The sequence below is a fragment of the Lineus longissimus genome, chromosome 1 (assembly GCF_910592395.1).
Source record: "Lineus longissimus chromosome 1, tnLinLong1.2, whole genome shotgun sequence".
Classification (NCBI taxonomy): domain Eukaryota; kingdom Metazoa; phylum Nemertea; class Pilidiophora; order Heteronemertea; family Lineidae; genus Lineus; species Lineus longissimus.
The window spans coordinates 3,143,129-3,156,872 of NC_088308.1; the positions used below are offsets into that span (position 1 = coordinate 3,143,129).

General features: G+C 37.6%; 1 protein-coding gene across 33 annotated transcripts in view; it reads right to left on the reverse strand.

Moving 5' to 3' along the window:
- The window catches only part of LOC135485032 (calcium-activated potassium channel subunit alpha-1-like), a 94,818-nt gene that overhangs the window by 52,857 nt on the left and 28,217 nt on the right, over positions 1-13,744 (reverse strand). For 32 of the 33 annotated variants that reach the window (XR_010446520.1, XM_064766880.1, XM_064766801.1 and 29 more), the window contains 4 exons: positions 12,458-12,549; positions 6,554-6,664; positions 6,202-6,307; positions 5,749-5,901 (listed from right to left, as the gene is read on the reverse strand). Coding sequence is in view for 32 of the 33 variants with exons in the window: in XM_064766880.1 (XP_064622950.1) it covers positions 5,749-5,901; positions 6,202-6,307; positions 6,554-6,664; positions 12,458-12,549 (462 nt within the window). In the remaining variant the exon portion in view is untranslated. Of the gene's footprint in view, positions 1-5,748; positions 5,902-6,201; positions 6,308-6,553; positions 6,665-12,457; positions 12,550-12,622; positions 12,712-13,744 lie in introns of all 33 variants that reach the window. The other variant, XM_064766769.1, reaches the window with a different exon arrangement.

Consider the following 13,744-nt stretch of genomic DNA (forward strand, 5'->3'; position numbering starts at 1 on the left):
GGCTTAGTTGGTTTAAAGCAGTCACGAGTACAGGGGAGGTCTACCTATTGAAGCTTTGAAATACAGGCCCTACTACGCAGTACAGAATCTCACTTAGCCAGTGACGGACTGAGAAGGGAGGGATACAACTCATCTGTCAATTTCAGACGAACTTGACAGGCATGAACAGCATCAATACTGGCTATGACTTTGGCAGACATAGTGTGAGCATATAGCACTGCACTGATTAAGTTAAAGGTGGGGTTTATTACAGTCTGATATCAATTATGGTAGAGTGGTTTATCATCTGACTTCCCACTTCAATCTTTCAGCAAAACTCTAGCAGCTCATCAGCACTACAACCTGAGCATTTTTGACCAGAATCCATTTATAGACCAGGGTGGAGTAAGGTAAGTTGGACAAAGAGATCTGCCAAGAGTCTTGTGCTGTCCCAGAGATCTCTTGGCTGCAACCCCTACGTCCGAAACCAATTAGTCTGCTGTGGCTTCTGATGATGTTGCTATTAGGATTGCTATGCTTGCCTCTACTTTGCTATGGTCAAGACGTCGCTTTTCAGACCGAAGGATGAAGCTACATTCATTAGGGTGCCACACAGGATGGTGGGGGGCATGCACAAAGTCTTCCTCTGATCTTATGTTGAAGGCTAGGCTCAGTCACGCAAAATCCTAGATCCCTAAAATCCATCTTATAATTGCCTTTCTTTAATGTTATTCTTAATAACGTTCGTAACATCTATGTTACGAACAACTTGAAGTAACTTTGAGCTGAGCCTTTCCATGGTTGATGTCCTGGTAAATTTACAAATTAGTATAGACCCAAAGTAGATGCACAGGAATCCTCTGAAGCAGATGAAATTGAAGAGAAATGAGTACCGTCAAATACCTGTAGACTTGACGCTGACCACTGAATAAATCAGACTATTGGTACCACAAAGGAAGAGTCTACTGTGGGTCGTTATTAACCAGTATATTCACCAGTTTTCATTTTACAAGGGATATGCCCAACAATTTCAGAGAAAATTGCTTTTACCTCTTTTTGATTGAATTTACAATAACCGTCAACACGGGACATGCTGCATTTGTTCAAGGCCTGACTACAGACTCGCAGTCGACAGTAAACTTCTGACATGTAACAAGTCAAGTGTCAGATGTCAAGCAACACTCGATTTGTCACATGTCTAACGTTTATTGGTTGAAAAAACACAATTCTTTTCAGCAATATGAGCAGTGTAATCGGTCCTTGAAAAAATTGGCAAGTCTTATAACCATGTACTTCGAACTTGGTTTTATTGCAATGAAGAGCAAGAGTGAAGAATTTGGTACATTCTTACATCCAATTCTAGCTCATACCTACTGAAATACTATCATATTTTGATCACAATTGGAATCAATCTTAACCTATTATAACCATAAATAATTCGTCTTGCCGTTGAAAAGGTCAGAATAACGTTTAAAATCCATCACCTTAATTCAAAAATAATACATTTTGGTAACATTCCTGAATTATATAACACAAAAGAATAATATTTCTCTCGGAGCATAAGAAATATTCAACAATCATGGATGGTGTATATGCAGCGAATACATACATGTATGATACGGGCAAGCAACCCTTTGGGAGAACAGACCAAATATGGCTGATGAGAACTCAATCAAAGGGCAAATGCCTTGTAAAATTTATAACTAGTAAAATCTTAAAACAAAATTCTTCCCGTAACAAAATTATTTTGCTTGCCGCTTGTAAATCTCAGAGGAAAACGTTGAGGGTGAAATTCATAAATGGCAATAAGCCTTTAAACATTGTTTAATCACTGATCAGACATTATCCAGGCCAAAAGGCCTACCGTACACAAATGTTTAGGCCCTGACTATTTGGAACTAAGACACTGTTTTTATTGTTATCACCCTTTATGAAGTTCACTCCAATCAAAATGCACCTATCAGCGCAAACTTTACAAGCATTAACCGCGAACTCAGTGAACGAAAACCAAGTCAAGATTCGTTTTAATTTAAAAGGAATAACTTCCACCACCATTCTCATTTACTAAGGCCTCACCTCTCATTTGGAATATTACCTACCATTTGTTTATAGAGATCAGTCACAACAGACTGATACACTTGCTACAAAAATGTAAAGTGTTTTTAGGAACACCTCATATACAGGCACCCAAAGCAAAAACTCGAAAGCTAGTTTTATAAGCTCATTTAGGATTTGAAAGTTTTTGAAGAAAGTTTTACAGCAATCCTAAGCAAAACTCCCACTGTTCATCATTGACAAAACAAAAGTCAAGATATGTCTGTTAGCACTCTAAAGGAAGACTATGGTATTACAAACTGTTTCTGCCAGCAAAATCCAACAAGAAACATCTATTTTTTCAAAAAGTTTTTGCACTTTTCACTGAAATCATCAATGTATGCTGAAGACTCAACATTGTTACACAAATTATTTTATTGATTGGCTGATTGATCAATTATCATATTGATTGGTTAACAACAAAAATCACATATAATTCGATGATTTCTACTAATGACTATGACAATGAGACTAACATTCATTGTTTAAAGCAACAGGGTCAAGCACAAAGCATATAGTGTGGTAACTATATACCAGATGCTTTATGTTAAATCGAGTCTTAAGAACCCACAGTTGCAGCAAAGATAATCTATGACTTGATTTAGCATATAGCATTTAGCATTTCTATAGTTACCATACTGGACGTTAAACCGGAATGTTTCCCATGAAAAGGACCACTTCTGTACGTGATGCTTGAGGCAATACGAAGGAGGTACACAACTTTGGCGTATTAGGAAAAACAAGCGGCAATTTGATGTTTAAATTATGGAAAACCTACCAAGGGGCGGTCGATCACTGAGCTATAGTAAAGCTGGGACAAATTTATACATATTTAAATACCTTTTTGAACAAAGACTATTTCACTTGAAATAACTTAATTACTTTTGGTAATCATAAAATTCCAGCATGTAACACAGTTCATACATGTACCACCAAAAAGCATGTCAAAAATGAGATTACATGAAAAAGAGATTTGCCTAACAAACCCTAATAAGGCTAACTGGTACTAGGGACTCTAATATGGTTATGTGGCTTCAAAATAAAACCTTTTTATGCTTTTAAACTGGATGATTCCTTCATAATATGTTGTGCCATCTTGGAACTTCTCATGTGAGGTTAGGACTAAGATCAACAGAGGTTAGAAGGTACACTGGAAAAATTCAAATTCAAATTTGCTGGTCTAAACATTCGGTAAGATTGGGAAATTGGAAGTCTTTGGTTACCACTCGGTGAGATCTAGAGACCATTTTTAAAACATTTGGCACAATTTTTAAATGCTTTGACAGACAAAACTCAAGTTTTATCAGCTTTAGATATGATAAACCCACCAAGTGATCAACCAGGTACAGAAATAGGGCTTGTCACATAGCATGCTTTAAAATTTCTCGAACATTTCATAGCCGAACAATGGGGACGGGGCGCCAACTTCATGCAGCTCAAAGTAACATTTATGGTTCAAATAAGATGCTGATCTTATATAATCAATCCAAGCTCGGGTCATAACAAAGTATTTTCAAGAAAGAATTAAGAAAATTCCAATTTCAATTATAAAGCAAATTTTATGATACCCAAAACAATATGAAATGACCAATCTCGTCACTTGATGATTTGTCAGTGTTCCCAAGACTGACCCTCAATCAATGTTTCAGGGCATGTTGGTTCAAGATACTTTGTGTGGTTGTAAAGTGCCTTTGTGGCATCGGCTGATATTCTGACCACAGCATGTATACAGGTGCTGATTGAGTAAACCCTCAGCCATTTTTCGTTATATTTGATTTCATTATAGTTGGAAACTTGTTAGAATCATTGAAATTTGATTAATCTTTACTCCAGGTATGTTAATGCCAAAAGGAATGACAGCTGAAATGGAGCCCAGAAAATTAAGCTGTGGTTGATTAAAATCTTCAGAAAATAAGTTTTCATTAAAGTCTATGTACTGTCATTGTATCTGTTCAACAGATTATATGCAGAGCCAGAAAGTATCACGAACCATCATGTGTGTCCGAACGGAGTTGCAGAACTGGAATAATCAAGCGACTGAAGTTCTTGGATGGACTGGAATATACACTACGCGGTATATTCAACCAAAATGGTGCACAAGAAATTTAGAAGGAATCAGCTCATGGTGCAATGATGCCTTGATTATGTCCTAATGATTATGCCAAAATATCAAAAAAAGATATTCAAATGACATGTTCAAATGAGAAATGAAAAGCATTTTTAATCACTCTTGCACCAAATTCGTTTACACATTTTACTATTTCGCCAGAAATGTTATAATGAAAACTGAAGTGGAAATGGAACTCACATGTGATGGCATATCAGCCAGAGACTATTCATTTTACGAAATATCGACATAATGAAGAAAAAAGAAGTGGAAAAGAGTAGAAAGTAAATATTGAATACGGTACTTGTTTTTATTGTCTTGTTTAAATATCATTTTATAATTTTCCTACAGATGGAGTTGGAGTAGAGAAGCAACATAGTAAAGCCGAATATGCTTTACAAATCCACATATTGTTTCGGGTACATTGTAAATCTCACTCAACTAACATCTCTGAATAGGCTTACCTACATGTACTCGGATCATTTTGTTAATACTTGCAAGTTCAATTACAACTTCTAGATGTTCAGATGAAAATTGTCTAAAAGAATATGTTTCTAATTCTACAAAGCTAGAAGGGTAATGGAATGTGTAACCTGTGGTGAGATTATAGAGAGGAGAGCAGCTCCCAGACTTAGTCACCAAGCACTATAACATAGCCCAAATGACTCCTGTCTGTACCACTGAAAAAAAGAGGCCCAAAGGTCTGCCGCTCTGCTGATCGAGTGGATATTGAATATGTTTTGGGGATAGAGAAGAAACAGACAGATGATATTGCTCGATGACCAAGAAGAGGTGCTTAATATAGACATGGCCCATTGTAAAAAGAAAAACACCTTCCTCGCATTACATATGCTCATTTGCATGATTATGCATCAGTGGCATGCAGTGCATTGAGAAGCCTTCAACCACGACATTACATGAACTGTAGTCTGGCAAATAGTTTCCTTTAAGCAAACATTTCTTTAATTTATGTTGCTGTTGCTAATTTTTCTTCATTAAGAAGCAAAAGTAGTTCACTTATTTGGCTTCAAAGTATGACAGGAAACTGATCAATGGACTAAACAAGACATGTGTTTGTTTTGAGCTTACATGGGCATCATGAAGGAATATCAAATGAAATTTCTTATCGATCCACTAATTGTCAGACCACAGTATACTGCAAGAGTCATTCACAAAGCACAATCTTAAGTAAAATGCACATTTTGCACCAACATCAGTTTTAGTTAGGTTTCAGTTTAGCTTCTGGGCTGGACTAAGTTTAAGACTAAGACTAAGCTGGACTAATTTTCACCGTTCATCCACTTTCACCCCAGACTTTTATACTATTTCATTCAAACAAGCCATACTTTTAAACAGTAACTTGGGTACTATACTGTTACCAATATGCCCAAAATTCATCGTGCATACAAGTTGCTACCAGTTGGCAAGGTTACTGGAGTGCTGTGTTTCATAACCCTAAAACTTCTTGTCACACCAACAACAGACCATGTCTAAAGCAGCGGAGGGCCCATACACAAGGTCACATGACCAGGCAACTCTCTGTTGAGATCCTTGGGCAACAAACTTACCTTGTTATGATATTGCATGAGTTGCACTATGACCTTGATGTCTGAATGATAGTTTTTTATAGATATCACACGCATGATGTTAGCTGCATCTTCCGCGTCCGGATCCTCGCAGTATTTATTTGCCAGAACAAGACAAGCATCTGCCTCTTTGATCTGTGATTAAGAGAGGAGTTTCATTTTAGATAAAATGACCGAGTTTGAATATAACTGATTGGAAAATATTGAATTGTTTTTATCACAAAGGATTTACAGTCCAAATCACAATTGACATCCATCCTGCTTTGTGTCAATGACGCGCGAGTTGTGCGCCGAATGATCGCCAATGACACACCAGTGACACGTTTATCTCTCTACTATAATGTGACCATATAACTGTAGTTTATGATAGAGAAGGCCAAATACATACACACAATGCATTATGCTGCCGCAATCCAGGTCTTTATGATAACTTACACAAACTCTCTCTAAATCATTTGAATCCATCACAGTACCAAGAAAGAACTCCACTTGCGTGAAATGTCTTTTGAAGAGACCCTCCAACTCTAAGTCCGGTGGTTGCCTGCAAAGTAAATGATCATGATATCAACCGTTTATACGAGGCCTAAATTTTAGTTTCTGACAAAAAGAAAGTTAAATTATTGCACAAAAAACAGATACAGCAGAGAGCCTTCAGGGTGAGTGAGACTCAGAACCTCCTGATTATGAGCAAAGCACACGTCAGTGCTCTAGTCAATTATACATGCTCTAGTCAAACTACTATGCCACTGGTCCCTCTGCATTGAAACACTCAAGCTCTGACACTCACTTGTGTAAGAAAACAATTTCTACATCCACATCTTCTCGGTCCTTGTGTAAGAAGTCACTGAGGAAGTTGGACACCGAATCGAACGTGATATGACCACAAACCACAATGTGTCTGGAAAATCAGAAGGAATAGTCATTAGAAACTAATGTCGAAGAAGGTGGAAGAGTAAGGGGAAGATACTTATATTCGATATATATTGCATTTTTACTCATCTGTGATAGATTTAGGCTAAACCATTGCTTCCGTTTCATTTTATCTCGAGGGAAGTTGCTTTTACAAAATACTGCAAAATGACTAGAACCTTTCAAAGGGGACTTGCTGATGAGCACTTTTACAATACAGAGATCGGTAGGTGACTGTGTTAATTTAAGATATTTTCAAATCGGTCAGCTAAGATATAATACAAATTGCTTTGGAAATGGTTGACCAAGAACATTTTTTCTTCTTCAAAGAGAACAAATTGGTATCTGATCAGTATGAGTAAAACAAAGAAAGAATCTCAAGCTGAAGGCTTTCAATGAAATTTGCTGAAATGATAAAGCAAGTTGTTCGATGGTGGTAAATTTAGTGTTTCCCCAACTGAAAGAAAATATGCATGATTAGAAGAAGGCGATCCCGAGAAGAGTCCTCTGCTAGTAAAGTTAAGACAACTGCAACTTCAGTATACAGATTCAATCATATTTCAAAACTTATTCATGCATATAAAACGACTTCACATCACAGAGCAGAGATGGAATTAATATCTTTAAACCTCCGTTTCAGTTCAAAACAGTCAGCTTTCATCTTAAACAGCTTGATTTTAGTTCCAGTTGAATGGAAGGATTTTCACTGAAATGCTGGTTTAAACAAATAAGTTCCATCTGTTGCTTGCAAAATCCATGCTACAATTTGTTAAGTACAAGCCCACTGATGGGTAACCCCATCCCTGGAATAATGGTGTTGAATCACTGAAAGTAGGAATGGCAATCACAATTCACAACCGCAATCAGAATCATTTGAGAAAAAATGGCCATGATACTTTGCGATTTATTGGAAAATGAATCGGAGATTTTGTTAGATTGAGAAGAACAAAACGTGATTATGGCAGAATATTGAATCTGGCATATATCACGTTTTACAATGAAACTCTCAAAGTATTCTAATGAATCAAGAAGCTGTAGAAAATTATCTTAAGATATGGTGCATGAATGAATGAATGTAAGTGCAGAGAGTAAGAAGAATTGAAATCTGACGTTGGATCAAAATATCTGATGATGCCATCATGATGAAATTGTAAACGAGAATTCTATTTCTACTCATGCATTCTCTGGAGAAGAAAAAGAATGAAATCTGCGAAGGCCTCGATCATGAATTATCTATATGACTACCTCTCAATATAGGTATTGACCGCGAATATAGAATGTGTTGAGTTATGAAACAAAATATACACAAATGAAATTGCCATTGGCAATCCCCTCAAAACTAAGAAAACTTTTAGATAAGCATACACTCTGCATTTGTTTCGAAAAACACCCATAGTTTCACCATGTGCTGGAATAGAATCATGTTCTTAGACAAGTACATTGGTGTCGATAATTTGGCAAGGCAACATGCCTACACATTTGACAATGTCCCTGCACCTTGCATGTGGATGTGAATAGTGTGATACCAAACACCCTGTGCTGTCGAATCAGCAACAACCTCACCGAGGGTTCCCAACCTCTCCGAGTCAATGCAAACCACCTCCTCAAGAGAATACAGCCTCGGACTAAAGGCCTCCTCTCAACTTTGCATGGACTAATATTGGAACTTTCTCAGTATGACTAGGCTATGACAGGACACCAACGAAGCCATGTCCCGGCTTTCAACCTGTGTTGTATCTCTGTCTTTAGTGGTTGAATCAAAGATGTTGGGCCTTCGATATCTCGCATAAGTATGCCTTGACTCGGATAGGTGGGAGATCCTCGGAGAGATTGTTGCTGATTTCACTGGGTGAACAAGCAGATTTGCATGAATGTATTTATTTGTGGAATGGCTGGTGTAATGGGAAAAGACAGAAAGGTTCCCTTACAGCATTGCATTTGCATGCAGTGTATCTTTGCAATGACTTGCTGTGGTGCGGATGCTAACACTTACTTGAAAAAAGTCGGGTTTGCATGAGCATTATGAGCATCTTTCAAACAGTACATGAATCCAGAATGTTAGGCCAGGTTTATGATCCACATTGTCACTTTTCATCGTATTTTACATGTCACTACCATATGTGCTTGAAAGCATGACATGAGGGTGAAACGTGACATTGTAATTCTTATGTAGCCTGCTCTGTAAATCACTTGTTTGGGCTTTAAGTGACATGATAAAAGTGACAACGTGTAAATCCATGTAAATCTATGTAAATCCAGCCAAACAAAGAAGCTGGGTTGGCTCTGAATCTTGATATGTTTAACCCAACGCCTGAGTACCTTGCACACAAGAAAGCTTGATTTCTGAAAAGTTGGAGTAAATTACCTTCCAAATTACCAAACTGTACGTTCTACCATCAGCCATTCACAATCCAGGCACATGGATCGGAGCCAACCCAATGTTTCAAGCTACATGTCACTGGAAGATTATCCTACAACTTTGACAGAGGCCACTATTCAAACAAAATTCTAACCTCGCATCCATGCTCAAACAATATTCCACCTTTTATTTAAGCTCAAACAATATATCCCAACCTCTTATTTAGGCTTGATTTGATAACTCAGGCCCAGATCTAAATTTGTTGCTGCTCCTTGTTCTCATATTTTTCATGTGCTATTTATATTTTCCCTACTCTCTCACTTTCAGCTTCTTATTTATCTGTCTCAACAACCAGGACCGGAAGGCCAGGAAGGATGTGGTGGCACAGGCGACACAGAAATATCAAGTTGCAGGAGTGGGTGTAGTGTCATCAAGGAACACCCACTCGCCTCATCCTATCACCCTAACAATTTACGTAAATTTACAATATCTCTACAGTACATTGATTTACAGTAAGCTATTTACATTGATTTACAGCAAACGTATATGATAATTTATACTATTAGCATTAACGTCAAGCTTACACATAGGGATTACCAAGTATGCAACATTACCAGGTGATATTTCTACGCCCCTCGTTAAAGAGCATCCCAGACAAGCAAGTTTTACTGCATTGGTGCACACAATATCTCTTGCTGCAACGAGTGATAAAAGGATTTGCCACAGGCACCAGTGATGACCATACAATCTAATGACTTTGGTTGCAGACATCTCTGCGATAAAGATTGCTAGTCTGCAATGCAATTTTCCCAAGGTGACATAAAAATACAACTGGTTTGTGCCTGATCATGCAACTTTGGACAGCGTGATTTCAAAATAGGGATGAGTCACCAGATTGACCACAATGGGACCACTATACATGCTTTCCGAAATTGGTGGCTTGCATTGGAACTAACTTTTTCCCCCTTGTCCGTCATTAAAGGCATTCAAGTGTGTTGGTCAACCATGACTATCTCCTTTGTCCCTCCACCATAAGGCCTACTTTCCCCTTATGACATCACTATTTCGGACACTCAGCGCCCCATTTCTGGAAAGGTGTATAGGGGGACGAGATCGACCACGAGGGAACCAAGATAAAGGAACTGGAAGCCAGATAATAGAGAGGAGGTTCAGGTCGTCTGCTAAAGGCAATAATCAAAAACCTGAGGCAAAACTCATCAACATTGTTCTAAGGGAATATTTTGAAGAAATAATATCTAATGAACTAAATCAAAAATACTTCATACGGAAATCTATATCTAGGGAATAGACACAGACATATGGGATTTCTCATCGAGTCCAAACTAACTGAATTAACAGGAATAAGTCACAATCCTATATCATTAATTTCCATAGGTTTAGCTGCTATTTGTTGAAATCAAATCACCACTTTTAATGAAGATAAATCCTCGACGATGAGTTCTTCATAATTTGATTTATTCCTTCTTAACATAATATCATGGCAAGATGTATTGGTCATATCCAACCATGCAAACCATCTGACATCTGCCACCTAAATGGACTAAATGATAGTATTATACTAGACCCTTTCCACCAAAGGCGATACCAGGGATCATTCCCCATCCCAGGAGCTCAAAACCACCACCTCTACACCTGTAGATCATCCAACCATATTCCGTCACCTGGCTTTGACATTTCATAGCATCTGTTATACTGGTCATTTCCCATTTTTTGAAAAAAACTTACAAAGTTGACTCGACTCACAATGTCATTTTATTACCTTACTGCCTGGTAAAAAGAAGTTGAGCTGGGGGTCATTTAACATCAATTGGGGTCCATTAAAGTGATCAGCTCACATATTTTCAAAAATTAGATATGGTGAGATGATGCCGGGCAATGCTGCCAGTCATGTGGTCACATGGCGGCATTCTAACAAATGAGAGACTTCATACCACTGTGGATTAGGTGTCGCCCAACCCAAAATCTACTGAAGATATGTTGAGCTCACAGTCCAATGTAGACTTCATACCAGTGTTATATTGCCTGCATATCGTAACACTAGTGACAAAAAAGTCCCTCATTGTATAAACACCTGATGGTAAAAAATATGAGGTCATATGATGCCAATGCCAAACATGTGGTCAGAAGATGGCAAAGAACAGTGGGTGATATTACCGCACTGCTGAAACTGTGGTAACAAGACGGAAACAAACATGGCCTGGCCATTCAATGTATTTTTTCATGGAACTCCAAAATATTTAGAGTACGTCCAAAAAACACAAAAAAGACAAGTTCACTTCAAATCATACACTTCATGAGCTGATCACCTTTTAGGGAAACTGCTACAATGTTCAGTGTTGGTCTATATAAATCTGGCAGCCTACATAATTATGTGCAAAGTTGATATCATCTACACCAATCAGAAGGCATCTCATCAAAGTCTATGATCTAATTGGTTTAGAATTTTAATTCGGACCGGGCAATAAATGATGACATACACGTATATTTTATGAAAGTACTGTAGTCAACATGGTTACTGAGATGGTAAATTGAATTTTTTAGTAACTGATGGTACAACACATTGCTCTCACGGCTTTATTGAGTCAAATTTGAGTTAGATTTTTTAATAAGCCCAATCCTCAGATTGTTTTGTTGGGAGAATCTGCATCCTGTTCTCTAAAGCAATCCTTGACATCATGTTATTTTTACTCAATCACAACTTGCTTGTTTAGACTTAGAGCAATCATGCTCAAGACGGTAGCAATGCTGGGGTCGTCAAAACTGTTATTTCGATTTTCATAAAGATTGGAACACATTCAAAACTTAATACTGTGTTAATACCAACCCAACGATTGTCAAAAATTCGAATGTTGGTCATTTTATATTGAAAGATGTTTTTAAATCCAGAGTTTGTTGGAGAAAATCATAGCATGCAATAATAGAAATTCGAGTCAAAATGGTAAAAGAGAAAACTTTGATGAAAACATGCTAAAGGAAATAAATTGATTATCAGAAACTGAAATTTATGAGCTTGAGTCCTGGGTGAATTTAAAAAAAACTTTTTACAATTATCAGCAGGCCATATCAAACAACTGGATCACTAAAAAGCATTGAAGTCATTTTTAAAAAATCAGTTCCGGAATCGAGTTTAGCTTGTTTAACTGAGTTCAGTTCGAATGAAATGAAATTTTTTTTATAAGATAACAGAATTATAGATTACATTTGGAAACGCACTAACTGATTGGTGCAAAGTTATGCAACCAGCCTAACATATGCATGGTCTAGTATATTTTGAAATCACTCCATGCTACTAATAGGGGCATATGTGACAGCGGTGCGTCCTAGCAGCTTATAGCGTTGGGTACATCGCGGGGCACATGGCACATGACAGTTCATGCGTTGTTAGTGTTGTTAGTAACTTACTTTTTACCGGACTCTTTTCTATAACTCCCGCCAAATTTCTTTCTTTGGCCCATAATATCAATAATTTCAGGAACAGCCTTCGCAAACATTGCCTGAAATGCAAAGTCGAAAATGCTAAAATGCCCATGCAAAAATCCAAACCATACGCCATGTGAGAGGACTTACTTCTTTGCTGATTGTCTATAGCTGCCGCGGTACTTATTCCCCTCGCCAAGTAAATCTATAATTTCGGGCACAAACTTGGCAAACATTGCCTGAAAAAGTTAGAAATGTAAGACTGTGAAGAAAAGAAGAATGTTAGAAGCAATGCATTTCTATATTTGCCAAAAACTTACTTTTTGCCGTGCTCACGCTTATAGGAACCAGAGTACTTCGGTCGCTGGCTCAGAATTTCTAATATCTCGGGGATAAAAGTTGCAAACATTGCCTGGAATGGCGAAGAGAAGACCATGCAACAACAACATGCAGTGAACGTGGACAGAAAATAGTGCAATGGGGACCCCCCCCCCCTCCCCCCACAACACCCCCCTTTTTAGACCCAAAGAGGCAAAACCTTTCAGCTATAACAGCAAAGGTATTTTCCAATGCTACTTCCCAAAATCTAGAGCTTGCTCCACAACCAATTACTTTTATCTTAGTTGAAAAAGGACCAGAAAAGACCAAACTGATCCCCTTTTCTAACACCCTAACCCCCAGTAGTAAACCCCAAAATCTGACTCGCCTAAAGATACTGGTATAGGGACAATCCCATTGCTTCAGAATTAGTCAGCTAATATCATATCAATGATGAGCTCTCAACTAAATTTTCTAAACAATTTTGCTACTGTAATATGCAACACGATACAACATCTATACGCATAAACAAAGTTTTCCCCTTGATGAAGGAAAAAAGAACAGGCATAGCACTCCAACAGATCTATATGATTTGTTCTAGAGCATCAATCCATGCAACCACAAGTACCAATCCATCGACAGGAGAAGAGGCGAAATCTGATGAGATAAATTAAACATCCATGCTTCTGAACAAGTAATACAAAAACATGTGCGACTTCTGTAGAAGCTCATAATCTAAAAACATGATAACAACAACAAAATTCTTTTTTTCAAAACGTTTTTTAGGGATAGTACATTATGACAAGTTGCAAGTTCTGCATTCATAAGCTTCTATTGAAAGTATGCTTTCAAAATGTGCACTGCAAACCGCAAAATTTTCGAATCATTATCTCACAATTTTTTTTTCTGACAGATTACAAAACATCTTTTGGTTTTTCTAATAAAAATACTTTT